The following is a 27,915-nucleotide window of genomic DNA, read 5'->3' on the forward strand; positions in this document are numbered from 1 at the left end:
AGCTCTCTGCTTCTCCAGCAGACTCATTGTAGGCCCTGTTGGCTAACATGTCCTAGCCTTCTATGCCACAAGGAAACTAGATTTTCTACCTTGTGATTGGTAGGTGAAGCCTCACCAATCACTGTCTTTCCTAACAAGGTGTACAACTCATTCTTTAGAACCCCTTTCATCACTACCAGTGAACCTCTACAAACTCTTAGGCTACCTCCTTCAGACTTAAACGTGTACCCTGTCTTATCTAAGCTACCAAGAGAAATCAAGTTTCTCTTCAGCTCAGGTATATACCTCACATCTCTTTGCACTCTTTCCATCCCATCATGCATTAGAAGTCTCACAATCCCTATACCCTGTATTTTACATGACTTATTGTTTCCTAGGATAACATGACCTCCTTCTAAGCATGTAAAGGACTCAAACCAATTTTTCAATGGACACATGTGAAAGGAACATCCTAAATCTAATATCCATTCTTTTCCCAAATCTCTATCAGAGACATTAAACACTTCCGCACTATCATACTCATCTAAAACTACAGCTGTCTTACCCTTTGATTCAGAGGTGGTGGCATTTGCACCATTTTTCCTCTCAGGGCAGTCCCTCTTAAAATGTCCTTCCTTGTGACATGTAAAACATTTTAGTGCCTTACTCTTAGACTTTGATCTAGACCTCTTGTCTTTTCTTTTCTTGTTCCTCTTTTCAGACCTACCTCTCACATTTAACCCTTCCCCTGACCCTGATTTAGTCTCAAACTTAGTGTGCAATTCCCTAGAGTGCAAAACAGCTTGCACATCTTCTAAAGTCAGCCTCTCTCTTCCATACATCATAGTTTCTTTAATATTGTCATATGTGGAATCAAGAGAACTCAATAAAAGAATTGTCTGGTCTTCTTCATCTATACTAATATCAATATTAGCAAGATCCAAAATAATTTCATTAAATTGATCTAATTGTTCATCAATTGATGTTCCAGGGGTCATTTTAAAGGTGTAGAGTCTAGTCTTCTTATGGAGTCTATTTTCTAGGGATTTTGTCATGTACAAACTCTCTAATTTTAACCAAACTCTAGCTGCCGTATCCTCATTGGCAACTTCCCTAGGAACTTTGTCTCCTAAGGACAAGATAATGGAACTATGTGCCTTTTTGAGGACTTCGGGTTTCACTTTGTCGGCAGAGGGTAAACCTAGTTTCCCCTTTTGTGAAGTGGAGGCTCCCTTCTTTTTTCTAAGAAGAGCCTCCTCAAGCCCCTGCTGTACCAAGATGGCACGCATCTTAATCCTCCACAAACCAAAGTCATTTTTTTCGGTGAATTTTTCTATTTTAAACCTAGTGGTCCCCATCACATAGTCAAGCTCTGATACCACTTGTTGTGTGTAATTCAACTGATTGCTAATTCTATTTTTAGATTTTAATTAATTTCAAACAAATCACAATAACAATCTGATTTTGTCCAAGCATCAACCACAATTACACCCAAACTTAAACCTGTTTATTTTGACGCATGTGTGTGTTAAGTCTGATCAAGAAAAATATATGTTCACTAATCCAATATTTAGTAAAGTATAAACAATATGTCACAAGCACAATCCACAAGAACACATTTACGTGGTTCGGCCCAAAAATTGGTCTACATCCATAACAGAAACTCACCTCCTGAGACACTATATTAAATTGGTGGAAATAAATATAAGTACACACAAATTTATCCTTTCTTGTCTTACCGATCTACTCTGGAAATCAGCCCAAGAATAATCCAAGAAAACCCCCCTCCCCGCACCTGCGAAAAATCAAGGTTTCTCTCTATATTCCTCCCTGATTTCCCTAAAAGAAATCCTCCCTAAAAAACTAAATCTGAGCTTTTACCTTACTTTACCTGAGCATGCACCTCCGCTGGAGATCCCCAACGCCAAACACGCACCTCCTACCGTCTCCCTCTCGCGCGCGCTCCTCACACTCCCACTCGACTGCTGAAGACTCGCGGCTGATAAGAAGAATAAACCCCTCACTCTCCTGCGCGGCTGAAGGCTCTCTCTCACGTGCGGTGTTGTTCTCTCCAGGAAGGCAGGCTACAATCTGTTCTCGATTCTGCGGGTGCTCTCTTGCGGCTGGTGGAGGAAGACCTTCTGCGCTGCGGTCTCTACAGCTGCAAACAGAAATTCTCCAGACCCTCTCCCCGCCCCTCTGCTGCTTTTTGTTTCTTTTATTTATAACAAGAAAAGGAACAAATTACATCCAGGCCCCTCCATAATTAAAAAAACAAAGCAAAAAAAAAAAACAGCAGCCACAAGATCCCTTAATCGGATGGATGACTAGGATTCTTTCGAGCCTTGACACTCCAACAATAATGATTTTCATTTAATAGACAATTCAATAAACATAAATTCCACTTATAATTACTCATGACTACTATTCTACCAATAGCCGCTCACCTTCTTGAATTTTGTGCATATTCTTGACAAATTAAAATTATGGAAACGTGCAATACTCGTGAGTATGATAAGTGCCTATGAAGCGCACATTGATTCAAGCTCCTAGATTTGCGGCTATCTATCTCTCTAAATAATTATAAGAGAAGTTATTAACATAACAAATTCCTAATATGATTAATGTTTTATTTGGAAGTGAACTTCATATCTTAAATTTAAATTTGTGTGAATTTGGACATGTAACATAAAATTGTGTGTATTTTTATTTAGATCTAACTTATAAAATTTGTACTTCCACACACAACTTAGAGAATAAGATATGTTAAATTTTATTTTAAAATAATTGGACTTGTATTGGTATTTTACTTAGGTGGTGTTTGAAGTGTTAAGTTCTGAATAGTTAAGCCTTTTTGTGAACTAGTTTTGAATTTGAACTTGAACTGCTAACTGTTTGGTGTTAGATTAAGGACTCCACAACCTAGAAAAGAATGACAAGGACGCCCGCCCTCACCACTGGCCAGCCCTTGCATTGTCCACACACCACACTCACCCCAACATAGTTCTCTTCTTTAGCTAGTCTCAGTGCATGTGATCTCCTCCTGAATTTGGCTAGCTGCTGTGGCCAAGAGCTCGACTCCGTTGCAGTCATATTCTTTGGGATTTCAAGTGGGACTTTTAGCCTTCTGAATTAGTAGCCTACTCACTAAAAGTTTGCAGCCCAACCATTGCAGAGGATGATAATCACTGTCAATCCAATCCAATTCTATCCTTTGAATCACGTTAGTCATTCTAGCAAATACAAACTTAAGGCACATCTCAACAATTAGAGTTTCATACTTTTATATTGAAGGTTCCAAATTTTAGTTTTGAGAGAGAATACGAAATACGGAAAGGACACCCCTTATTGTTTTATTCAAACTGAACCCCAGTGCCTAGAACACAGCTGTATGATATAATGTTATGAGACAAAAGAAAAAAATATATATATAGGAGCATTGGGGGTTCGATCCCCAATTCATGTCTTATCTGTCAAAGGTGTCCTGGGTTTCGAGTTGGCTGAACGTCTAACCGGTGGATGGAAACAGTGATCATATTTGGATTAACCCAAGTGGTGAACTAGGGGAAAAGGCCATCGTTCTGTGGATTTGGTGTCGCACTAGGGGTCCGAATGACTCGTTGGTAGCAGGAATTTCTATGTAAATCTTAAAAAAAAAAAAAAAAAAAAATTGAATGCATGACTTAGGTTTTGAACTGTTTCAAATAAAGAAGTGGGGAGCTCTTGATAATGATGATGGGAGACAAAAAAATTGTTAGTTCAGGATGCTGGGTCACCCTAACTTGGTATAACGACACATAGAGTGCCATGGTGGGGTTGTGGGTGCAACCTCTATCACATGGAAAGAATCATTTTAATCAATCACCTTTAGCATACTTATCTATATCATACGTACAAAATGATAAACCTCTCAGTGCTTTGTTATATGGCTGAGTGCATGGATAAGATTATGCTGAGAGAATGTGTAAGTTTGAGATTTGAATTTTGATGAATTTGGATAAAATTGATTGTATATAATTTTATATTAATTTTATTTTTAATTAATTAGTTCAATATGAAGTAATTCTCCTAACTTCCAAAGGTGGTTTGAGGAGGATTTTTTATTTTAGTGTTCACTTTTAATTTTTTGATTTTTTTACAAAATTAATTATTAAATTAAAAGGTTTTTAAGAAGAAGAGATAAATAAAAAAGTTGAAAGCAATATAAGAACTAGTTGGTACTCATCTTACAATCGATAACTATGATAATTTATATCGAACACATAAATATTCATAAATAACTCAAATATATTATGCATTTGCTTTTCATAATCTTAATAGCCAATCAGCATAAAAATTAAATAAAGTAGAAAATACATACACACGTAATAAAGAGTAAAAAATTAATTTATTTATTAATGAATTATTATAATGAAGACATATGTTAGGTAATGAAATTGAAGTTATTGGGTACTTGTCAAAGTTCATAAAAAGAAGTGATCATTAATCTGAAGCACGTAGTCAACAAAAATCAGGTTGAGCAAAAAAGAGGAGCAGTTTGTGGGAGAAATTGTCGTGATTTTTGGAGGACCAACCAATGGACGGGATAGCAAAGCAAGGAAGAGATATGCAAAGCAGGTGTTTTCTAACTAAGGAACAAAGGCAGAATTAGAAAAAGCATACGCAGGAGGAGATCCTCACCTTCACATGCTGCCAAAAACTGGATGGCATACATGGATTGATCTTTGACTATGACCACCTTTGAGAATTTAAACAAGAATGGCTTGAAGGACTTGGGGTGTACTCTGGGGGATCACTTCAATGCCTAATTCGAGGATTGCAAAAGATTTAGATTGCAACAGTAAAGAAGAATTGATGAGAATGAGATGCTTACCTTTTCTCAAAGTACTCTTTTATAGTGGTAGAGGCATGCCCTCCTTGAATTTCATATTGATGGGTGCATTATTATGTTAATAGGGGGTTATGGATAATTTAAGGTCATTTATGTTGCAGTGTTAATGGTGGTTTCTTAATCGTAGCCCCTCATAAATGTACCTATTAATTTTGGGTATATCAATTGCCCCCTCCCTCTTTTACTATCAAATTTTTGAACTAAGTTTCTTTTATTCGAGAGTGTTTCAAATCACGTATCTTGTGTGCATGGTTTTGGCCCCATCCAAGATCCACAAAAGCCGATTATGGGGGTTTTGTCTCACTTCAAGCTCATTTCATAACACCTCGGTCTAATCTAGGCAGATATATATGTTTTAAGGTAATTTGTAATCAAATAATTGTACCTTTTTTTAAGGAAGTTTTTTGGATGATTTTATATGAGCAGCCTTCTGCCGAACAGCTTTTGCGAAACTAGTTCCTTGGAGAGCAACTCTTTGCTGAGCAGGTGTTACTATTTGCTACAAAGGTTTTGTAGAGTGTTAACCTTATGAGCTGTGCTCATCAAATGGGTATGTCTTCAGGCCTCTTGAGCGGTGCTCATCAAATGGGTCATTTCTAGCGAGCAGTGCTCACTCTTGGGTTACCTTGTAACGACCTACTTCCTACTGTTTTATATATATATATACTATTTTAATGAAATTATCAACCTAAGCAGCGAGAAACTGAATTCATACGACTGAAACCATATATATATATATATATATATATATATATATATATATATATATATAATACCAGAGTGCCAGAATATCCCTAAAATATGCATATACACTATTCTCAAAATACCCTCAACTGAAACTGGGGCTATACAAAATAATCTCCTAAAAATACTCACCCTGCTGATAAGGCAGTACAATAACCCTTCTACTTGCGAGCCTGATTCATTCGCCTAACTGGCTCACCTGAAAAATGTTAAAATAATGGGGTGAGTCAACGCTCAGTAAGATGAAATATGCTCTCGCTAGTGTGTGGCAAGTGAGCTACATGCTTGTAAATTCTGACTAGGAAAATACCATATCTAACAAAGCTGAGTCAAACCTGTATACCTATTGCAATATAAATCATACATATGTTCCTTAACATAAATTGATTTTCTCGAATATTTATTCATAATACTGCTAATATCTATAGGTATGACTACATTCTGTAAATCTAATCATACATTTATATAATAACTAAAAAGGTTCCCTGGATGGATAACTGAAAGTCATGATTTAACCCCTCATGACAAGGTTGTACGGCCCGAAGGTGGAACCTAACTTGGCTAGCCGACTAGGGTAAGTCAACTGAACTCTGACAGTCAGATCGGCCCCCTCATCCCATATCTGATGGGGAGTTTATCCACAACATAGGCACGATCGACTTCTGAATACCACATACTAACTGAGTAGTGGTTGCACTCTGAACTCTGACAGTCATTGCACATGCTTTTCCTCTTTTTTATTTTTGAATTTCATATTATTTATTTTTTTGTTGCCCAATTTTGTATTCCCAAAAGGAAAGTCCCGATTTTTAAAAACTTGATTGTCAACAATAAAAGGACCCAGACTTCAAAATAAAAACGACTCAAATAAAATAAAAGGGATTCAATTTTAAACAAAAAGGAACTCAAATAGAACCTCAATTTTTATAAAAGAACTCAATAAAAACTTAATTTTAAAAATTAAAGAACTCCATTTCAAAATCAAAGAATTCAATCAAAGAACTCAAATTTTAAAGAACTTAATTTTTAAATTAAAGGGACTCACTCTAAAATAACCGAAACACGATTTGGGAATAATCGGGACTTATTTTTGACAATAAAACGAGACTCAATTTTAGACTAATCGGAACTCTCTTTTAAAGTAAAAAGACTCAATTTTGAAGACTCGTAACTCAAAAGATTTGATTTTGAAAGTGACTCAATTGGATCCTCTCATTCCCGGGAATAAGGTTAACTTCAATTACACTAGATCTTCTCAAAACAATCTAGTTAAAATTGGGGTGTCTAAAGTATATTTCTCTTCTCATTCTCCTAATATTATAATTCATAAAATTTAATATAAAAATCGTGAATTTTAATTATTAAAAAATTAATATGTGTAGGGACCTTGCATCCGACGTTCAAACACATAAAAATAAGAAGTTTTTTACCAAAATATTAAAAAGAAAAATCAAAAAACACAAATATGAAGGAAATTGAAAAAATTAACACAAATATACCCAACGGACTTTCTAAAAGTCAGTTTGGGCTTTAAAAAAAAAAATTAGCCGCAATTCTTGACTGCCAAAATAAAAAATAAAATAAAAATTGAGAACCAATTTTCCAAAAGTCGATTTGGGCTTTAAAATTTAAAAAAAAAAAAAAAAAAAGTCAGCTGCAATTCTTAACTGCCAAAATAAAAATAAAAAATAAAAAGTGAGAACCGACTTTTCAAAAGTCACCCCCCCCCCCCCCCAAAAAAACCAAATCTCAACCCCCCACCCAAAATCAAATAATAAAATATATATTATTTTTAATTTAAATAATAATAAAATATATATTATTTTTCAAATTTTAAGATTTAAATAAAAATTCGTAAATAAAAAAAATATTTTTAAGTGTCATTTAACATAAAAAAATATTTTCTACTTTTTATTTATTTTTCAAATGAATTAAAAAAATAAGTTAATTTTTTAATTTCAAAATATTATATAAAAATGAATACAATAACAAAAAAATTGAAATAATTTGCTTTTGAAAATAATAAGACAAAAAAGACATCTTACTTCCTAATTACATAAAAAAAATTATTTAAAAAAACTAACTTCCATTTTTTCCCAAAATAGAAAATTTGTCTCTAATTTTAATTAATCTTTCATTTCCCCACTATTCTACTTTTCTTTCGAACCAAATAGGACCAATGTACTGCAATGGAATCTATCATCTCTTCTACCAGTACAGCTCGAAGGGAGCTATGGGGCAACATCATTTGGGCTCACTCTATCTCCAAGGACCTCATCAACTGGGTCGCCCTTGACCCGACCATCTACACGTCCAAGCCCTTCGACATAAATGGGTGCTGTCCGGATCTGCCACCATCCTCCCGGGTAACAAACCCGTCATCCTCTACACCAGACTCGATCCACATAACAGGCAAGTCCAGAACTACGCCGTACCCGCTAACTTATCTGACTTGTATCTCCATGAATGGATCAAACCCGACGACAACCCCCTTATGGTTCCCACCCCAAACATGAACACGAGCGCGTTCCATGACCTGACCACGGGCAGGATTGGGCGAGACGAGCATTGGAGAATGGTCATCGGCAGCCGAAGGAAGCATCGTGGAATGGCCTACTTGTACTTAAGCAGAGATTTTATGAATTGGGTCAAGGCGAAGCACCCACTCCACTCTACTCCAAAAACCGGAATGTGGGAATGCTTGGATTTTTACCCCGTTGCGGTGTGCGGGGGCAGCACAGGTTGGACACATCGATTATGGGAGAACACGTGAATCACATGTTATAATTTTTTTATTTCATTACATTTTTCTTCCATTCCATTATTTCATTCTAATTATTTTTTGTACCTAGATTTTTGTGCAAGTTTTTTGTTTTTATTTTTTTTAATCCAAACCGACTTTTGAAAAGTCGGTTAGGTAAGAAATATTAAATTTTAAAATTTTCCTATATAAAATATACATAAAATAATATGTTAAATAATTTTTTCATTCTTAATTATATATAATTAGGAAGTAAAATGTCATTTTTTGTCTTAATATTCTCAAAAGTAAATTATTTGGGTGTTCATTTTTATATAATTTTTTGAAATTAAAAAATTAACTTACTTTTTTTAATTCATTTGAAAAATAAATAAAATGTAAAAAATATTTTTGTATTAAATGACACTTAAAAATAATTTTTTTATTTATAACTTTTTATTTAAATATTAAAATTTGAAAAATAATATATATTTTATTATTTGATTTTGGGCGGGGGATTGGGATTTGGTTTTTGAGGGGACGACTTTTGAAAAGTTGGTTTTTAATTTATATTTTTTTTTTTTATTTTGACAATCAAGAATTGCGGCTAATTTTTTATTTTTAAAAAATTTTAAAGCTCTTTTAGAAAGTCGGTTCTCAATTTTTTTTTTTTTTTTATTTTGGCAGTCGATTGGGTACATTTGTGTAAATTTTTCTAATTTCCTTCGAATTTGTGTTTTTTGATTTTATTTTTTTTTAATGTTTTGGTAAAAAACTCAAAGATCCCAAAAGAAAAAAGGTCTAAATTAGGTAAGAGTTTTTCTTTTAGTGATTTTTTATTTGAAAGGGCGTGACAACTCGATCTGCACTCTGAAGTAAGACAAAAGACCATTGACTGATAACATATATATAAAATGACAATTGCATCAATTAGTTCTGGACCCACTTCCTTCCTCTAATCGTCAACCTCTCGCACTCTGATCACTTCACATTCTTCAACACAAACTCCATCTCGTTCAATTCTCATCACTCATCTTCTTCTGAACCTCAGATTAATTACCATGCACCAGAAAGGTAAAAAACACAATCCCTGTCAGTCTCTCTCTCTCTCTCTCTCTCTCTCTCTCTCTCTCTCTCTCTCTCTCTCTCTGTTAATTAATCTGAAGTTGTTAATTGGATCAGATGAGTATGGCAGAATGATAGCAGCACATACGTTGGCGGCCTCCAACATCGGAGTCATGGGCGCCGCCGCAGCGCTCTACAACTACTACCGCCGCCGGCGAAACTCAAACCAGCAGCATTATTCATCAAGAGATGATCAAAATAATACCATCCCCCCGCGCTTAGACAGAACAGAGTCCGGCCGCGCCGGAAAATTCGAACGCTTCTCACATTATGTCGGTACGTAAAATTCGTAAATACAAAATCTTTAAAATGTATACACCATACACATACTAAATAATTAGCTAATTTGATTACTCATATGTAAGTTTTCCTTTCTTTTCTTTTCTTTCCTTTTCTTTTCTTCTCGTGGATTTTTTCTTTGGTTATACTGTTTGTGGATCTGATGCGGAATATGCGTAAGCGGTGCAGCAAGGCAGATGGGATTTGAAGATCCGAATAAGGAGTGTCCCCATTTGTGCAAGTTAGCAAATGATTATTTGAGAAAATCAAAAGGGTGGGAAGATTGCATACACGAGTTGTTTGGTAAAGATGAGGGAGATGCAGATTTGGTATGCGTGAAGCTGGTGGAGGAATTGGACAGATGCATCCTTTCCTACTTCGCATTTCACTGGACGCATGCTTCTCTCCTCATTTCCCAGGTATATTAATTTAATTAATTAATTAATTAATTAAATTAATTTTTGCTTAAATATTTAAGCTTTGGATACCGGCGAACGCTTCCAAAGGCGACCCACTTTTTGGTTTGTTTTTTTTTTTTTTTCTGCTTTTTGTTGCAGGTTCTGAGTGTTGATTCTGAGCGGAAGACAAAACTCAAGGATTTGGTGATGGCAGCTACAAGGTGCACATGATTTTGTTTTATTTTATACAGTCACTCATTAGAATTTAAGTGCATTGGTCCGGATTGACTCGTTTATTGGCTTATATGAAATCGAATACATAAAAGTAATCAATCAATATGTTTTCAATAGGGGTGAGCAAACGGTCGGTTCGATTAAATTCGGTTAAATAATACCATTAACAGAACCGACCGAATTGACGAAGGACACCGAACGACCCCGACCGAATTGCCCATTCGGGTAATTTGGTTAACCGATTTTAACCGAAATCATTTAAAATTAATTGCTAGAAATATAATACAATTATAAATTTTTTTAAAAACCAAATCCAGCTTAATTAAATACCTTATTTATTAATTATATTAATGAAAATAATATTTTACCATAGAACAAAGAATCCAAATAGGTTAATTAAACTTCTTAATTCACTTGCATAAGCAAAATTTATATTCATAAATTGTATTTAAAATCTAATTAATTAGTAATTCGGTTAATCGGTTAACCGAAACTTTTTTTACCCTTAACCGAACCGAAATCGATTAACCGAAATTTTGTAGTATTATAACCGAACCGGAATTTTTACCTGAATCGAACAGGCCAATTTTGGCCGATTAATTCGGTTTTCACCGAATTATGCTCACCCTAGTTTCAATCTAGAAAACAATTTTTAAAAAGAAAAGAGAAATAAAGCGACAAAATAATGAAGTGAACTAAAAAGAGCAAAGATCAGAGTTCATAGCAGAGCAATGAATATGGCGCTTCCTTCTTTTTAGACGTACGAGTCCCCAAAATTATTGATTTCATGTCAGCTTTTACAGTTTTACTTTTACAAGAAAAGCCGAGTTACAAAATTTTGAATGGTTCTATATTATCACATGTTTTTGTCGTTCGTTTTTGTCACTACTAAAAATTATGGAAAAAAAAAACTAGAAGTAAAATTTTAAAATAAAAAATTATGTTAAAAAATATTTTATTTATTTATTTATTGTGGCTTTTATCACAACCATTAGATCATTTCTAAATCTAATAGTTGTGTGGTGTCATATATATGTTTGTAAGTTATGGAAAAATAAAGTGTATTGTTTGTCATTTTGTGCAAGAATAGCCAGAGCGGCTTTCTCTCTAGGAAAATTTTTTCTTTACTGATTTGAGAGGTGAAGGGGTGTGCAGGGGATTTGGATCGGGGAGAGTCTGATCAAATCTTATACTGTCATCGTTTCATAGTGGATTTTTCTCTAAGTGCACGCTCCGTGGACGTAGGCAATCTTGCCAAACCACGTAAAATTTCTCATCTACATTTTTACTTTGAATGTTCTTTGTACTATTTATTTTGTTGATCGAAAGATTAAAATCGTTGCGCATCAACAAGTAGTATCAAAGAACGGTTTCAATTTGGTGCAAATCTGATAGATCATATCAAATCGAAAGAAATTTTTTTGGATTTGTAGTTTTTCCGCAGGAATGCTCAAGATTAGAGCGGTTCATTTAAATCGGATTGAGTTATTCGGATTCAGATTAGGTGCCGGAAAATTATTCTAAAATTTTTCAATTGAAAAATCAAATTGAGATACGCGGATTCAAATCAAGTGCCGAAAAATTATTCCGAAATTTTTTCAATTGAAGGAGGATCATTTTTCAATTAAAGGTGTGAAAAAAAAATTCATAAGAAGAAACAAAATTTCACGAATGAAGAACATGATGAATAGTGCCAGAATTGGGTAACAGACCCAGATTCAGAATCGAGTTGAGAACAGAACGCAACGGGTTAACACACTGGTCAAGAGACTGGGTTGCAGGTCAGATCCAAGCAGAACCCATCAAGTCAAGGCGCAGGTCAACATTTGGGACAGCTAGAACACGTGCGAGTCGCACGTGCAGTAGATCAGGGATCCAGGTCGAGCGGAACGAGTTGGGTTGAGGCGTGGATCCTCCCCATGGAGCGCTGACGTCACGCTGATGTCATCCTAACAAGTGTTGACGTCAGAGGAGAAAGAAAAAAAAATTAAATGGCGAGTACTTCAAAGACCAAGTTCAAGGTGGAGCCCTTTAATGGAAAAAATAATTTCAGTTTGTGGTAGAGCACTGTGAAGGATGTGTTGGTCCAATAGGGACTAATTAAGGCACTGTATGGGAAAGACAAGAAGCTAGAGACCATGTCAGATGATTAGTGAGAGGAGCTAGAAATGAAAGCGGTAAGTACCATTCGCTTAAATTAAATACAGTGTGTTAAATGACACATCACGAGCTAAGTTTTGGAAAAAATTGGAGAATATTTATATGTCCAGGTCCTTTATTAATAGACTGTATTTGAAAAAATAGCTGTATCAGTTGAGGATGACTAAGGGCATAGAAGTCAAAGGTCACCTCAATTATTTCAATAAAATAATCATGCAGTTGCTAAGTATTGAGGTAAAAATTGATAAAAAAGATAAAACACTGATTTTGTTGTATTCGCTTCCCAATTCACTTGATACTTTGAAAACCACACTACTATTAGGTAGGAAGACTCTTACAGTTGATGAGGTGACTACTGCCATTTTGGAGAGTGAGAATTTTCACAAACCAGATTATCCAAAATATGGAGAAGGGTTAGTGGCTAAGGGTGAGTCTAGCCAACAGCGAGGCAGGAGTTCTAGTAAGGGTAATTGGAATCGAGGGAAATCTCGATCCAAGTCCAGGGGTAAGAATGGGGACTAAAGGAGTGGTTGTTTTTATTGTGGGGAAGAAGGGCATATGAAGAATGACTGTCTAAGGAGGAAAATAGATTTAAAGAAAAAGAATAGGAAGAAGACTGAGCAGGCTACTGTAGTAGAGAGCAGTTCATCAGTTTTTGATGGGGATCTTTTGGTTGTTACTACAGGTTCCAGTTACTTAGCTGAAACCAGGACTTTGGATTCGACGTGCTCATATCATATGTGTCTATATAGGGACTAGTTTGACTCTTATGAACCAATCACTGGAGGCATTGTGTTGATGGGTAATAATGCTTCCTGTGGTATTCTTGGTATTAGAACTGTTAGAATTAGGATGTTTGATGGTGTGGTTAGAACCATCAGGGATGTGAGGCATGTTCCAAATTTGAAAAAGAATCTGATTTTCTTGGGCTCTTTGGACAGTAATGGTTTCTCTATTTCAACTAGGGATGGTGTGCTAAAAGTGGCTAGAGGTTCACTAGTAGTAATGAAGGATCATTTGAGGAACAATTTGTACACTCTGGTGGGTAGCACAGTGACAGGTGGAGCTGCAGCTACTACCTCTTCAGATACAAATACAGATGATACTACTCTGTGGCATATGAGGCTGGGTCACATGAGTGAGCGTGGTTTGCAGGAGCTACACAGGCGAAACTTACTGGGAGGTAATTCTAGTTGTAAACATAAGTTATGTAAATACTGTTTGTTTGGTAAACAGCGCAGGATGAGTTTCAGAACAGGAAAGTATACAAGCAAGGAGGTGTTGGAGTACATTCATTCATATGTATGGGGTCCAGTACAAGTACAGTCTCATAGTGGTGCTATTTATTTTGACTCATTTATTGATAATTTTTTCCAAGAAAGTCTAGGTGTATTTTTTGAAGCACATGAGTGAGGTATTTAGTAAGTTCAAGGAATGGAAAACTCAAGTAGAGAAACAAACAGAGAAATAGGTGAAGTTTCTGAGATCTGACAATGGACTGGAGTACAAAAAAAAAAGCTAGTTAATTGACTTCTGTAAGGAAAAGGGGATCACTAGGCACTATACAGTTCCACATGGGCCACAGCAGAATGGGGTGGCTGAAAGGATGAACAGAACATTACTAGAGAGGGCAAGATGTATGAGGATTCAGGCTAATCTACATAAGTCATTCTAGGGTGAAGCAATGAGTATGGCCTGCTACCTGGTAAATAGGTCTCCTTCTGCAGCTATTGATGCAAAGATTCCTGAGGAGGTATGGACAGGCAAGCCAGTAGATTACTCTATGTTAAAAATATTTGGTTGTCCATCGTATGTGCATGTGCAGGAACAAGAAAGATCAAAGTTGGACTCTAAGTCCAAATTGTGCGTATTTCTTGGTTTCTAAGAAGGAGTGAAAGGATTCCGGTTGTGGGACCCTATGGCACGGAAGGTGGTCATTAGCAGGGATGTGGTCTTTGATGAGGAAGTCATGTTGAAGGAGAATGTTGATAATAAGATGGAGCTTGATTCAGCAGGAGTACTTATTAAGGTGGAGCTGGACAGTATTCAGAATTTAGGTATGGGTAATACTCAGACTATTGTTGTTGATTCTGTTGCATAGGATATAGTGAGACAAGCTACAATTCCTCAAGAAATTTCTTAGGCAGGTGTTAGACATAAGCCTACAAGGCTAACCACTGGCAGAGAAAGGAGGAATGTTAAGCCTCAAGTCAAATATGGGTTTAAGGACTTAGTTGCATTTGCTCTGATTACTAGTAGTGGAAATCCTTCTAATTTTCAGGAAGTAGTTCAGAGTTCTGAACGAGATAGTTGGCTTGGAACCATGGTTGAGGAGATAGAGTCTCTTCACAAGAATAAAACTTGGGTGTTAGTTCAGAAGGCCAAGGATAGGAAGTTGATTGGTTGTAAGTGGGTTTTCAGAAAGAAAGAACCTGCTTCAAAATTAGAAGGGATAAAATATAAGGTCAGGTTAGTAACAAAAGGATACAAATAGGAAGAAAGTATAGATTATAATGAAATCTTTTCTCCTGTTGTTAAGTATGCTTCTATTAGATCCTTGTTAGCATTGGTTATCATGCATGATTTAGATCTGGAACAGATGGATGTAAAGCTAGCTTTCCTTCATGGTGAGTTGGAGGAAGATATCTTTATGGAGCAACCGGAGGGATTTATGGGATAAGGTAAAGAACACCTAGTATGTAAGTTAAAATAGGTCTCTTTATGACTTAAAGTAATCCCTTAGGCAATGGTATAAGAGGTTTGATCTTATATGTCGAGGATTGGGTATGTTAGAAGTAGCTATGACAGTTGTTTTTACTTCAGATTGCTTAACAGTGGTGTATATATGATCCTTATGCTATATGTGGATGACATGTTGATTGCCTCTAACATTACTAATGAGTTGAATGTGTTGAAAGCCAGGTTACAAGATGAGTTTGAGATGAAGGATCTTGGTGTAGCTAAAAAGATCCTTGACATGGGAATTAGGAGGGACAGACAACAGAAAAAGTTGTGGTTGTCACAGGGTAAGTATATTGAGAAGGTGTTGGAAAGGTTTAATATGAATAAGGCTAAACTAGTAAGTACATGGACCTCTAGTTGCTTATTTTCAGTTGTCTGCTATACTGTGTCCTTCTACTGATGAGGATAAGTTGGATATGGCTAGTATGCCTTATGCCAGTGCAGTAGGGAGTCTGATGTATGCTATGGTATATAGTAGACCAGACTTGTCATATGAAGTTAGTTTGGTAAGCAAATCTATGGCTAATCCAGGTAAAGTGTATTGGAATGCGGTGAAATGGATTTTCATATATTTGCGTGGCACTTCTGATTATGATATCTTAATTGAAAGTACTGATAATTGTAATGTTCAAGGTTATGTGGACTCCAATTATGGAGGTGATTTGGATAAGAGGAAGTCTACTTCTGGCTTCATTTTTACCATGGCTGGTGGTTCCATTAGTCGGAAGGCTATGTTGCAACCTACTATATCTTTGTCTACTATAGAAACTGAATGCATAGCTTTGGCAAAGGCTGTTAACGAGATTTTTTGGTTAACTAGATTGATTCAGGAACTTGGTGTTATGGAGGATAGGTTACACGTATTCTGTGATAGTCAGAGTGCGATCCACTCAGCAATGAATCAGGTCTACCACTCTCACACGAAGCATATTGACGTGCGCTACCATGCAATTAGAGGTTGGATTGAAAGTGGTAAGTTTCAGTTATTGAAGATCCACACAGATGGAAATGCTGCAGATATGTTCACGAAGCCTATTACATTAACTAAGTTCAAGCACTGTCTAGACTTAGTTAATGTAATCTCTTTATGATTGTTGACAGAGCATCCCAGAGCGTGGGGATGGAATGTTGTGCTTAACTATGATTAAAAGTCAAGGTGGAGATTGTTAAAAAAAATATATGTTCATTTATTTATTTATTATGGCTTTTATCATAACCATTGGATCATCTCTAAATCCAACGGTTGTGTGGTGTCATATATATGTTTACAAGTCATAGGGAAAAAAAGTGTATTACTTGTCATTTTATGCAAGGAGAGCTAGAGGGGGCTTTCTCTTTAAGAAGATTTTTTCTTCACTAGTTTGACAGATGAAGGAATGTACAGGGGATCTAGGATCGGGGAAAGTCTGATCAGATTTTGTACTGCCATCATTTCATAGTAGATTTTTCTCCAAGTGCACGCTCCGTGGACGTAGGCAATCTTGCCGAACCACATAAATCTCTCGTCTACATTTTTTCTGTGAATATTCTTTATACTATTTATTTTGTTGATCAAAAGATTAAAATCACTGCGCGTCAACAAATTAAGTAAAAATTAAAAATTACAAAAAGCATGATAAGATAAGATAAGGAACGGCCCGACTCAGGTGGTATGGACACTTGCAACGTAAGCCATATATGGCGCCAATGAGAAAGAATGAGTTAGTTATTATAAGGGGCAGTAAAAGGAATAGGGTAGACCTAAAATAACTTGGAAGGAGATAGTAAGGACTTAATAACCCTAAATCTGTGTTCATGATCGCATAAATTGGCGGAAAAAGATTCATATAGCTAACCTCATCTAATGGGACTTAAGGTTTGGTTTTGTTATTGTTTTTAGTTGGAATTATATATGAAATAAATGGTTTATATACAAAATTTATTTTAAAGGGTTGGAAGTTCTCACAAGTAGACTTGAGAGATGAGCTCATTTATTCTACTTAAAAGTTTAAACCATTAGGTTTTGAGATTAACTATGCATACTTGTCACCCATGTTATTCAACTTAATGTAAGATAAATTGACGAGGGAAATTTCTAAATAAATAATGTGCGGTCACATGTCCACGTGTCAAAGCAGACTTATGCCACTAATGTGGTGGTGCTGGACCTTACAAAGTTTTCTATCTTGTCGAATATGCATAACACATTTGACTTTTTATGATTTTACTTGACTTTAATCATATTTTTTTTCACGAAAAGGAACTAATTTACAAATAAGCAATTAGGAGAGACAAGGTAGTTGTATGGGTAATCTCATTCTTCAACATAGATTTATATCTGCTCTTGATTATTTGTATTGGAAACAAACACGCCCCAGAAATGATGGATTGTGGTGATCAATTGTCAAACAAGTTGAAAATGATATTTTATCTCTAGTGGTTAACTTTAATTAAATAGATATAATCTGTGCTGGGTCAGGGTTTTTATTTGGTTGAGACATGCGTACGTAAAATATAGGAAGCAGAGATTTGAGAAAGCAAGCAAAGAGTTGAGAGTGAAGAGGGTGATATCGACGCTAGTGGAAGAGATGAAAGCCATCGGCAACATGGCATCATCAAACGGAGATCATTCAAAATGTACGGAGGTGATGGCGCCGGTGGCCCACAGTGAGAGAAGTCCGGTGCTACTCCTCATGGGCGGTGGAATGGGCGCCGGCAAGAGCACCGTCCTCAAAGACATCCTCAAAGAGTAACACCTTAACCCCATCTCTCTCTCTCTCTCTCTCTCTCTCTCTCTCTATTATAATAATGATGATGATTATCCAAGTTACACTTGTGCATTATTTTTTCCAATTAAAAAAATAAGAAGAAATTATGGTAGTAAAGTGGCGTTAGGTGACAGATAGGGACTTCTTTAAAAAAAAATAATGATATTTTTTCAGCCACGTTCACGAATCACGAGGAGAATTGCTTTAGTCAATTTTTAGTTATTGCAGTGGAAATGTTTTTTATTTTATTATGGGGTATTGCTCACAAAAGGAAAGACGAGGAAGCAATTAACAATTGAATTAGGGAAAAGGAAGAACGGAATTGCGGAAAGGAATTGCGGAAAGAAAGGCTAAGAGTTTGAGGTATAGTGATAGGAAAGTGAGTAGAAGTATAAAAAAAAAAAAGTATTGGATTAAAAAAGGATTCCAAAAGCTTGGGCAAAAAGAGGAAAAGATTATTAAGTGAAAATTTGAGGCTTGTGCTTAATATTTTTTTTAAAAAAAATCTGAATTTTAATTCTATAATTAGAGTTTAAATTTAAATAGAAAAGGAATCAATAATTTTCTCATAATATACTAAACAAAACTCATGTATTTGACCCTAGTTTAGAATATCCAGACTTCGGTGTTAACCCAAATTTGACCCAACAATCCAGGTCAACTTGCCATGAGTCCAAGTCAACTGACCTGAATGTTGATCTAAATCTAATTACCCTAGATCTTAATACTCATACCTAATTACCCTAAATTCAAATATCCGTACACGGATACTCCTAGATTTGACCCAAAAGACCTAGGTCAGCTTGACCTAGGTCTAGGTCCAATAACCCAAGTTCGGCCCAATAGCTCACGGCCCAATTGGGTCTAGCCCAATTGATCAAATCTAATTCCCCAAACTGAACTCAACCTATCCCAATTAATACAACCCAATTGTCCCTAGCCTTTGGCCCAAAACCAAATGCAACCCAAAAACGAAAAGAGAAAAAAAATTAAAAAAAAAATAAAGAATAAAGAATCAGAGAACTTATCTTCAGGGTGTTTAACCTGAATTCAGATCTGACAACAAAGAGCCCAAAGCTCTCTGCTTATGCTTCCTTTCGATCAAAACATGCAAAATGCAAAAAGAAAGTGTGAGAACAGAGAAAAGAATGAAAGATTGAAGGGGAGAGAAGAAAAATGGAGAGAAGAAAGTAAGATCGGAGGAAGAGAGAAAGAGAGAGTGAGACAGAAAGAGAGGTTTGTGCAGAGAGAAGAAAGCAGAGAGAAAGTGAGGGGAGAGAAAATAAGGATGCAAAGAGGGAGAAAAGAGAGACAGCAAAAGTGGAGAAAAAGAAGAAAAGAAAATAGAGAAAAAAAAATGGGGTTATATATATATATATATATATATATAAATGGGTCACGTGTCACCGTACGGATAGTGACACATAGCATGCTAAGGACTGTGTGTTTGGGAGCAAAGTGGCACGATTATGGCTATCTAATCTACGTTTTCTCTGAACGGCCGAATCATTGTCACTTCAGCAATCCGTGTCAAAACTCTCAGGATTAACTAGGACTTGTCACGTGATAGGTGAATCATTGTTACAAACAATTTAAAAATAATAAATATATAAAATGTAGTGTCACATGTCACCACCCTGATTGACATATGGCCACTCTTCCCCAACCGGATCAAACCCGATTTGACCTAAGTCAACTTGAGTTGACCCGTTGACTTGGTTTAGACCGATTGAACTAGTCCAACCCATCCAAAACGCCAATTCAATTTAATTAATTTTAAAATTGATTTTTTTTAAATTGATTTTAAATTTTTAATAATTATGAAAAATAGTAAAAAAAATCATAAAAAATTAGGAAAACATATTTTAAAAATTAGAAAAATAAATAAATATTAATTGAGTTATTTTGACTTAGATAACAAAAAAATGGAAAATAAAAATACCAAAAATGAAGAAAATGGTCTTTAAAAATCCTAGAAATATGTTGGAAAATTTTTAGAAGATTCTAAAAAAAATTAGAAAATTATGAAAATATTTTAAAGACTCTTTTTAATCAAATTTGATAAATTTGCTTGATTATTATTTGTATATATTCTATTTTTGTGTATGTGTGTCCCAATGATTAAACAAAAGGTAAAGAGGTATTTCAAACCTCACATATATTAGTTATAAGAGAGGTTTATCTAATAAGATCCCCTCCTTTAGAGGTCTTTTTAGACATTCCTAAATTGCACCTTTTTTTTCCTTTTTTTCTTTTTTCAAAAAAAAATTAATATTTATTTATTTATTTTAAGGAATTAATTAAATACCATTAGATTCAGTATAGGGATAATTCATGATTAATTAAGTACCGTTTGTATAACAAGTGTGTAGGGGGTGGTAGTACCTTCCTCTCGCATAACTGAACTCTTGATCTCAACTCTAGTAAATGCAGATCGAGGCTACTAGTTCCTTAACCTTAGGATTAGTTTGTAAACCAATCAACAAGGATTAATTAGGTAAACTAAGCACTTAGGTAAATAACAGGTTTGTGGCAACTCCATCAAACTTATTATATATTATTTCTCGTCATTTTGGACCTTTCTTCGGGACATTGCATCAACATATATATACACATTCAAAGTCACGACCACACAAGAGAGCAATGTATCTCTCATTTCTTGCTCCTTTCCATCCTTCACAAAATCAATCTATGACATCCATTTTTTATATTAAAAGTTAGTTGAACAAAACTCCCCTAAACTGAATCAATTGTCATACAACCACCTTCACCAATTCAAAGGGGTTATACAAACCATTAATAATAGTCGCAAAAAGATTACTAACACTTTTGAAGTTTTAGGATAGATCAATTAAGACAACATTATTAATTAAATTAGTCATAAAAAAATTAACACAATACGCACTCATCTGCAGTCCTATAGGACACATTTGTTTTAGGATAATTGAATTGGCTTTCATGTAATCTTTTTTCTTTCTTTCTTTCTTTTCTATCATTCCCATCATACAATAAACCACCATTTGTGCACACAACTCTAAATTTGGTAATTCTTTATTTGGCAGTTTAAATTTTAAATCTTAAAAATAAATTTACGTAAATTTTCTTGATGTGCAACAATTTAATTGGCATGTGAAATTCTAATTTCTCATATTTTAAATTTGAATAGATGAATGAAACAATTATAATTATAATTTTGCATGTGTTGTTATTCAAATCTGTCTAGAGCCTAAATTTCAGATTTTAAATTTAAATTTAAATTTATATAGATTTTGATGAATATCAAAATAAAAATAAATTTAAATTTAAGATCGAAAATTCATACTTCCATAACCTATATCGGTTGGAGTATGAAAAAATGAATAATCTTTAAATTATATAGGGTGAAAATGAAAATGTAGAATAAAGAAGGGTGTAATTGGGAATTGGCAGATCATTCTGGTCTGGGGCGGCTGCCAAGGCCGTGGTGGTAGAGGCTGATGCTTTCAAAGAGAACGACGTCATTTACAGAGCCCTTAGCTCCAAGGGTCATCACCAAGACATGCTCCAAACTGCTGAATTGGTACTCTCTCTCCCTCTCTCTCTCTCTACAGGAGACACCAAAGACCAATATAATTTCATAATGTGTAAAAATAATTTAATTAAATTAAAATATATATAATAATTAAATTAAATTTATATATATATATATATATACATGGTGATATCATATTAGTCATAGTATATATAACTAATTTAACACATATTTTCTCCCCCCTCTCTATGTCACGATCTCACATCATATGTATATTAGGAAGATCTTGAACTTATAAGGAGAGTTTGGATTCCAAATAAGTGAGGCGCCTTTTGTAGGAGAAACATGTGAAACTAATGAATCAAAGCAGATAATATATCACCGAAGTTGGGCCCAGGGGTGTTACATTTGGTATCAAAGCCTCCTTGGGGGTACTATCATGTGAGTGAATCTGCCCTGGAGGTAATATTATGTGAGTGAATCATACACAGAGGAGTAATCCACTTTGATAAGAACGTCATAGATCGGATGAGAGGGTTTGTCGCGATCTCACATCGAATGTGTACTAGGAAGATCACATAGAAGAGAAAGAAAAGAGTCTGCCATAAACTTACATCGGATGTGTACTAAGGAAATCATGTTGACGAAAAGGTCAGAAATCAAACAAGAGAGTCACCACAAACCTACATTGGACGTGTATTAGGGAGATTTTAAGCTTATAAAGAGGGTTTGGGTTCCAACTAGGTGAAACGCATTTTATAAGACAAACTCGTGGGGCCAATGGGCCAAAGCGGACAATATCTCACCAAAGTTGGGTCAAGACCATTACACTCTGACATGTTCATGCAAATTTTCTTAGGGTCACTCTACATTTATGAATTTTGTCTGGAAAAAAATGAAAATAAGAAGAAAAAAAATTATTTTCTATTACATTAGATATATATATATATATATATATATATATATATCAAATACTATTAAAAATAAAATTTTATTCTAATAAGATTAAATTTAAAAAAATAAATGTTAATAATATATGAAATCAAGTATTTTTCTCTTAATTTATGCATCAACAATCTACTCTATCTTAATGAGTAAATGGTCAAGCATGACAATATTTTAATGGGTGCTTCACCATTCTACACATCTCACTCTTCATCCATATTCAACATTTTCACCTTCTAGGACTCGATCTAATTGGGGTTGCTGTTTGTTGGGGATGGATCTACGAGCAACAATCACACAAGCAAAATATGCAAAACAATAATACAAGACCATATTTACGTGGTTCGGTCCACAGTGACCTACGTCCATGGGAGCACATGCAATCCACTATAACCTAGAGAATTACAAGGAGAAGGAGGAGGCTACTGCCCTCCACTCTCTCTCTCTCTCTCTCTACAAAGATTAACTCTGCCTCACACAGCACACCACACCTCTTACAACACACACAACTCTCAACCCACACGCTTGCCACTCACATACATCACATATATATACACATATGGGAGGGGGGAAAATCATACAAGGTGGCTGCAAATTCAACATGGTAGGCAACTGTTTAGTGACTGTCGGTTTCCAGCGTCAACGATTATGGCTAGGTGGTGCGGCTACCGACTCCAATACGAGCCACACCCTAACAATTTCCACCTTGGCGAATATTAACTCCCAAGTTTATAGCTCCACCTTGATACGAACTTGATCAAGGCAAATCTTCATAGCTTGGTTCAAACATCTGAACCATGCAAAGAGTACCGTCTTCTTCATCAGCAAACCGAAATCATTTGTTCGTTTCTGACGACGTGTCGCTATCATCATCTGAGGTCAAACCACCAACCACTATGGTTCCCATCAACTAATACAACTCACGATACTCCTTCCCAGTAAATATCATTGAGTCACGTTGGGTCACCTCCATAGCTCCACCTGCGACAGAGATTTGGCAACCCTTAGAATCCAACTAACTAAGGGAGATCAAATTTCTTCACATCCTTGGAGCAAAGTTTACGTCATCCAAAATACGTACCGCTCCAACAGAAGTCTTCGACTTCACAGATCCAATCCCTCTGACATCGCGTCAAAACTCATCACCGAGTGATACCGTACCGCGAATTTCTTTGAAAGAATGGAAAAATTCTTTCTTAAAACAAACATTAACTTAACTCCCAGAGTCCAAAACTTATCCATCATAGTTTGGACTGCCATGAGCATTCATGTTCTTTCTCATCAATTTTCGGCACTCTCTCTTTATATGGTCATACTTCTTGTAGTATCGACTGCACATTTCTTCGATTGATTTTTTGATGTAAGCTGCTTGCCGTTACAAGGACCTCATCATCGTCATACCATGTGGCATGCTCCAATACATTGACACCATCCCATGTCTTATTTTCTTCTTCGTATCGTTTTCAATCTTCACAGTCCCTCTTGAAGTGGCCCTTTTTATCCCACCAATAGCATACAACCTCGCTCGTATCTCGTCCTTTTGATTTTGAACCCATTGTTTACCTTCGAGTTTTCGATCTTTGTTTCTTCCTTGCCTCTCACTATTGGCCACCAAAGCTTGCTCATGAGAAGTCATAACCGGCTTTCTTAACGTATCAGAATCTTGAAGTGATGACATCACATCATCCAACTTCAAGGTATCCTTCCCCATGAGCAATGCAGTTACCAGACCATCAAATGAAGCTGGTAGAGACAACAAAAGTAGAAGCACTTTATCCTCTTCATCAATTTTTACACTAAGGCTCAACAATTGGGTCAAAATCTTATTGTAATTATTTATGTGATCAAAAATACTACTTCCCTCATTCATTCAGAGTTGATAAAGTTTCTTCTTCATAAACAACTTATTGGTAACGGACTTCAACATATATCTTTGCTCCAATTTTTTCCAGAGCTCCATTAGTGAAGTTTCGTTTAACACCGAATATTTGACTTCATTATCAGATACAATAGGATTATGCTGACCATCTTCATCTCTAATTTGGTCCAATCATCATCTTTGATATCATATGACTTCTTGCCAATCAACAATTTGACCAAGCCTTGTTGAACCAAAATATCTTTCACCGTGCTCTGACACAAACTGAAGTTGTTCCGCCCATCAAACTTCTTCACCTCAAATTTTGAAGTACCGAAACCTATCATTTAGCTTTGAATCTCACAAAATGCACACCGCCAACGGCTCCAGAATGGCCAAAAACCATAAAAATGGTTCAAGTCGTTCGAAAAATCGACCCGAAATGGCTCCAAAAAGCCTAGTCAAACTTCATATCAAACCAGTCAAACACCAGTCAACTATCCGTCAATCTTAACGGAATATTCCCTCCTTTAACGGAATATTCCTGATGTTGTTACTTCACGCAATCTACTGACATGGCCCGGGGCCCACCGTGGGTCCCAGCTACTGACGCAACAGTTGACGTGGTACTCCGGCTGCTGACGCGGTGTGGGGTCCCCTACTGACTGTGCAATCGACTTAGTGCTGACGTAGCGCTACGTGGTCGTAGACCCACTGACATGTCTACGAACTCAGTGCTGATATGGCGCTGACGTCGGCGTCTTCAACCTCGGGAAGCTCATCGTCATGCGTCAGCGCGTAGGAGCACGTAAGCGCACCTCTCGTTCCTTTGCCAACGCGTGAGAGCGTGTGAGCGCACCTTCCAATCATCAACCAACGCGTGGTGGGGCATGTGGAAGCATGGCGACACGGTCTTTTTGTCGTTGGCACGTGTGAGCGCGTGCAGCGCCCTCTAAACTCCATTCGAGCTCTGTTCGTGCTTCGGTTACCACCATTAGCTTCAGCTCAACAAAAGGAACGCGATGGTGGTCTCAAAACTGATTTTTGAGCTACTGGACAGAGGCTCCAATTTGGGAATTTTGCTCTAATTTGACGATTTTGTTCCAACCTAACTCTGATACCATTTGTTGGGAAGTGATCTACGAGCAACAATCGCACAAAAAAAATATGCAAACAATAATGCAAGACCAGATTTAGTGGTTCGGTCCACTATGACCTACATCCACGGAAGCACACATAATCCACTATGACCTGGAGAATTACAAGGCGGAGGAGGACTGTGACCTACATCCACGGGAGCACACACAATCCACTATGACCTGGAGAATTACAAGGAGGAGGAGAAGGCTATTGCCCTCGACTCCTCTCTCTCTCTCTACAAAGATTAACTCTGCCTCACACAACACATCACACCTCTTACAACGCGCACAGCTCTCTGCCCACACACTAGTCACTCACACACATCATATATATATATATACACATATGGGAGGGGGGAAGTCATTCAAGGTAGCTACAAATTCAACATGGTAGGCAGCTATTTGATAGCCGTCGATTTACAGAGTCAACGATTGCGACTGGGTAGTGCGGCTGCCGACTCCAATACCAGTCACACCCTAACATTGCCCTTTATCACATCGATCATTCCCAAGTTAAAATTTTTGGCCAACCAGTCACACGTATCGTTTCCTATGTGGGAAAAAGGCTGAATAACATGGCCCTGCAATTCCGCAAATGCTGCTGTTCAATTATTATAGATACCCACTGCCAATCAAACATAAACTAATTTCCTCATAAACTTATTAGAGGCTCGATCATTAAAAAAATTATAATTCCTAATCAAATTACGATAACATTTTTTTGTTTTATTCAGCAATTTTTGTGGATAGAATGAGAAATTATACGGGAACCGACCCCTGTACGTGTTCATATGCATGTGGCTTCAACGTGAGACACGTAAGAAATTATCATAGGTACATGCACGGGAAAAGCAGAGCAGTCGTTCCCCTCTTTAATTTCCAGGAACAGAGGTTCAATTAACTAATGCCGGACCTAAAAAATATCCAAAAAATAGGTGCACCAATCCTCCACAGATGCAGCATCGTCATTGCTGGTAACTGCGTTGAATGAAGGGAGGGATGTGATCATGGATGGCACTCTGTCGTGGGAGCCATTTGTAGAGCAAACCATAGCCATGGCCCGCAATGTTCATAGGCGTCGCTACCGCATGGGTGCTGGCTACAAGCTCTCCCCTGACGATGGAACTCTCACCGAGAATTACTGGGAGCAACTCACAGAGGAAGAAGACACGCCTCAAGTCAAAAAACCCTATAGAATTGAGCTAGTTGGAGTTGTGTGCGATGCTTATCTCGCTGTTGCTAGAGGCATCAGGTAATTCAAGAAGGAGGAGGTAATTTTCAATTAAAAATTTCTTCTCCATTACTGCTCTGCACTTAATCTTAATAGATATAGTTTAAGGACTTACCGATTGTGTGCTTGTAGCTAGTTTTAATAACCTTCACCGGACTTCTCGTCACCACTTAATGATACAAGCACATAAAATGATAGTGTTATTTTTAGTTTTATTTTCTTTTTTTGATGGGGGTTGGTGGGAAATAACGCAGGAGAGCTATAATGGTGGGAAGGGCTGTGAGGGTGAACTCACAACTGAAATCCCACAAGAGATTTGCCGACGCATTTCCTAGGTACTGCCAACTTGTTGACAATGCTAGGCTTTATTGCACCAACGCCGTCGCCGGACCTCCCACGGTACGCCTGCTTCATCAACTTCTCTTTTTTTTTTTTTTTTTTTTTTTTTATAACTAAATAAGGCTTGAGTTTAATATTAACCAACTAACAACCATCATAACTAATTTTAACACTAATCAAATATGGAGTATAGTAATGGAGAATTTCAATTAATTAATTACTTTTTATATGCAGTTGATAGCATGGAAAGACGGGGAGAACAGTCTGCTGGTTGACCCAGAAGAAATCAAGTGCTTGAAAATGGTGAGCAGCTTGAACGAGGATGCCGAGTCCATATACGAGCTTTATGGGCACCCGAACCCGATTTTCCAGCCCGGGTCGGTCTGGAAAGACGTCGTTTTGTCGGACACAAGGCCAACCCTCCAACTGGAGCTGAAGACTTGCATTCAGAAAATCGAGAACTCGCTGGCAGAAAAGCCCATTTAGGATCTAGTCACCAATGGGCCGAGACCCTTTCACAGCCCAATACACCATGAATGTAAATGAGTCGGTTTGGTGTGATACGAAATGGGCAGTTCACAGCTTTTTCATGTTTGTCTGGGCTCGGCCCAATGGCTTTAATCAGATTACTGCACAAATGGGCCACCAACGCTAAATCGTCCAAACGATTCAATTCAAAATTTCAAATGGTTCGGTTCAAACTTTTGAAGCTATTTTCAATTTGACTTGGTTTTGGTTTTGGTAATATTTTTACAAAAATAAAATAAAAAGGATTTTAAAACCTAATTAGCAAGATTATAGATGTACTAATTGAGTTAAAATTCACAGAGTAAATATTGCGGTCAATTAGCCA

At 36.5% G+C, this 27,915-nt stretch overlaps 2 protein-coding genes across 3 annotated transcripts; one reads left to right on the plus strand and one right to left on the minus strand.

The window, feature by feature from the left end:
* Positions 1-1,633: 1,633 nt before the first annotated feature.
* Positions 1,634-8,216, minus strand: LOC131150526 (uncharacterized). Its single transcript, XM_058101287.1, has 4 exons — positions 8,067-8,216; positions 7,873-7,962; positions 1,871-2,181; positions 1,634-1,774 (listed from the first exon to the last, which is right to left on the minus strand). The coding sequence occupies exons 1-4, from the start codon at positions 8,214-8,216 to the stop codon at positions 1,735-1,737; spliced, it is 591 nt and encodes a 196-aa protein (XP_057957270.1). The 3' UTR covers positions 1,634-1,734.
* Positions 8,217-9,292: 1,076 nt separating this feature from the next.
* Positions 9,293-27,763, plus strand: LOC131152265 (calmodulin calcium-dependent NAD kinase). Of its 2 annotated transcripts, none has more exons than XM_058104037.1 (9): positions 9,293-9,428; positions 9,537-9,755; positions 9,948-10,177; positions 10,316-10,377; positions 17,790-18,020; positions 21,469-21,598; positions 26,428-26,744; positions 26,978-27,122; positions 27,297-27,763. In XM_058104037.1, the coding sequence occupies exons 1-9, from the start codon at positions 9,416-9,418 to the stop codon at positions 27,546-27,548; spliced, it is 1,599 nt and encodes a 532-aa protein (XP_057960020.1). In that variant the 5' UTR covers positions 9,293-9,415; the 3' UTR covers positions 27,549-27,763. The 2 variants fall into 2 exon arrangements, with proteins under 2 accessions (XP_057960020.1, XP_057960018.1); XM_058104035.1 differs by having other exon boundaries at positions 9,300-9,428; positions 17,751-18,020.
* Positions 27,764-27,915: the final 152 nt, after the last annotated feature.

This window comes from Malania oleifera, chromosome 3, assembly GCF_029873635.1.
Source record: "Malania oleifera isolate guangnan ecotype guangnan chromosome 3, ASM2987363v1, whole genome shotgun sequence".
NCBI classification, from domain to species: domain Eukaryota; kingdom Viridiplantae; phylum Streptophyta; class Magnoliopsida; order Santalales; family Ximeniaceae; genus Malania; species Malania oleifera.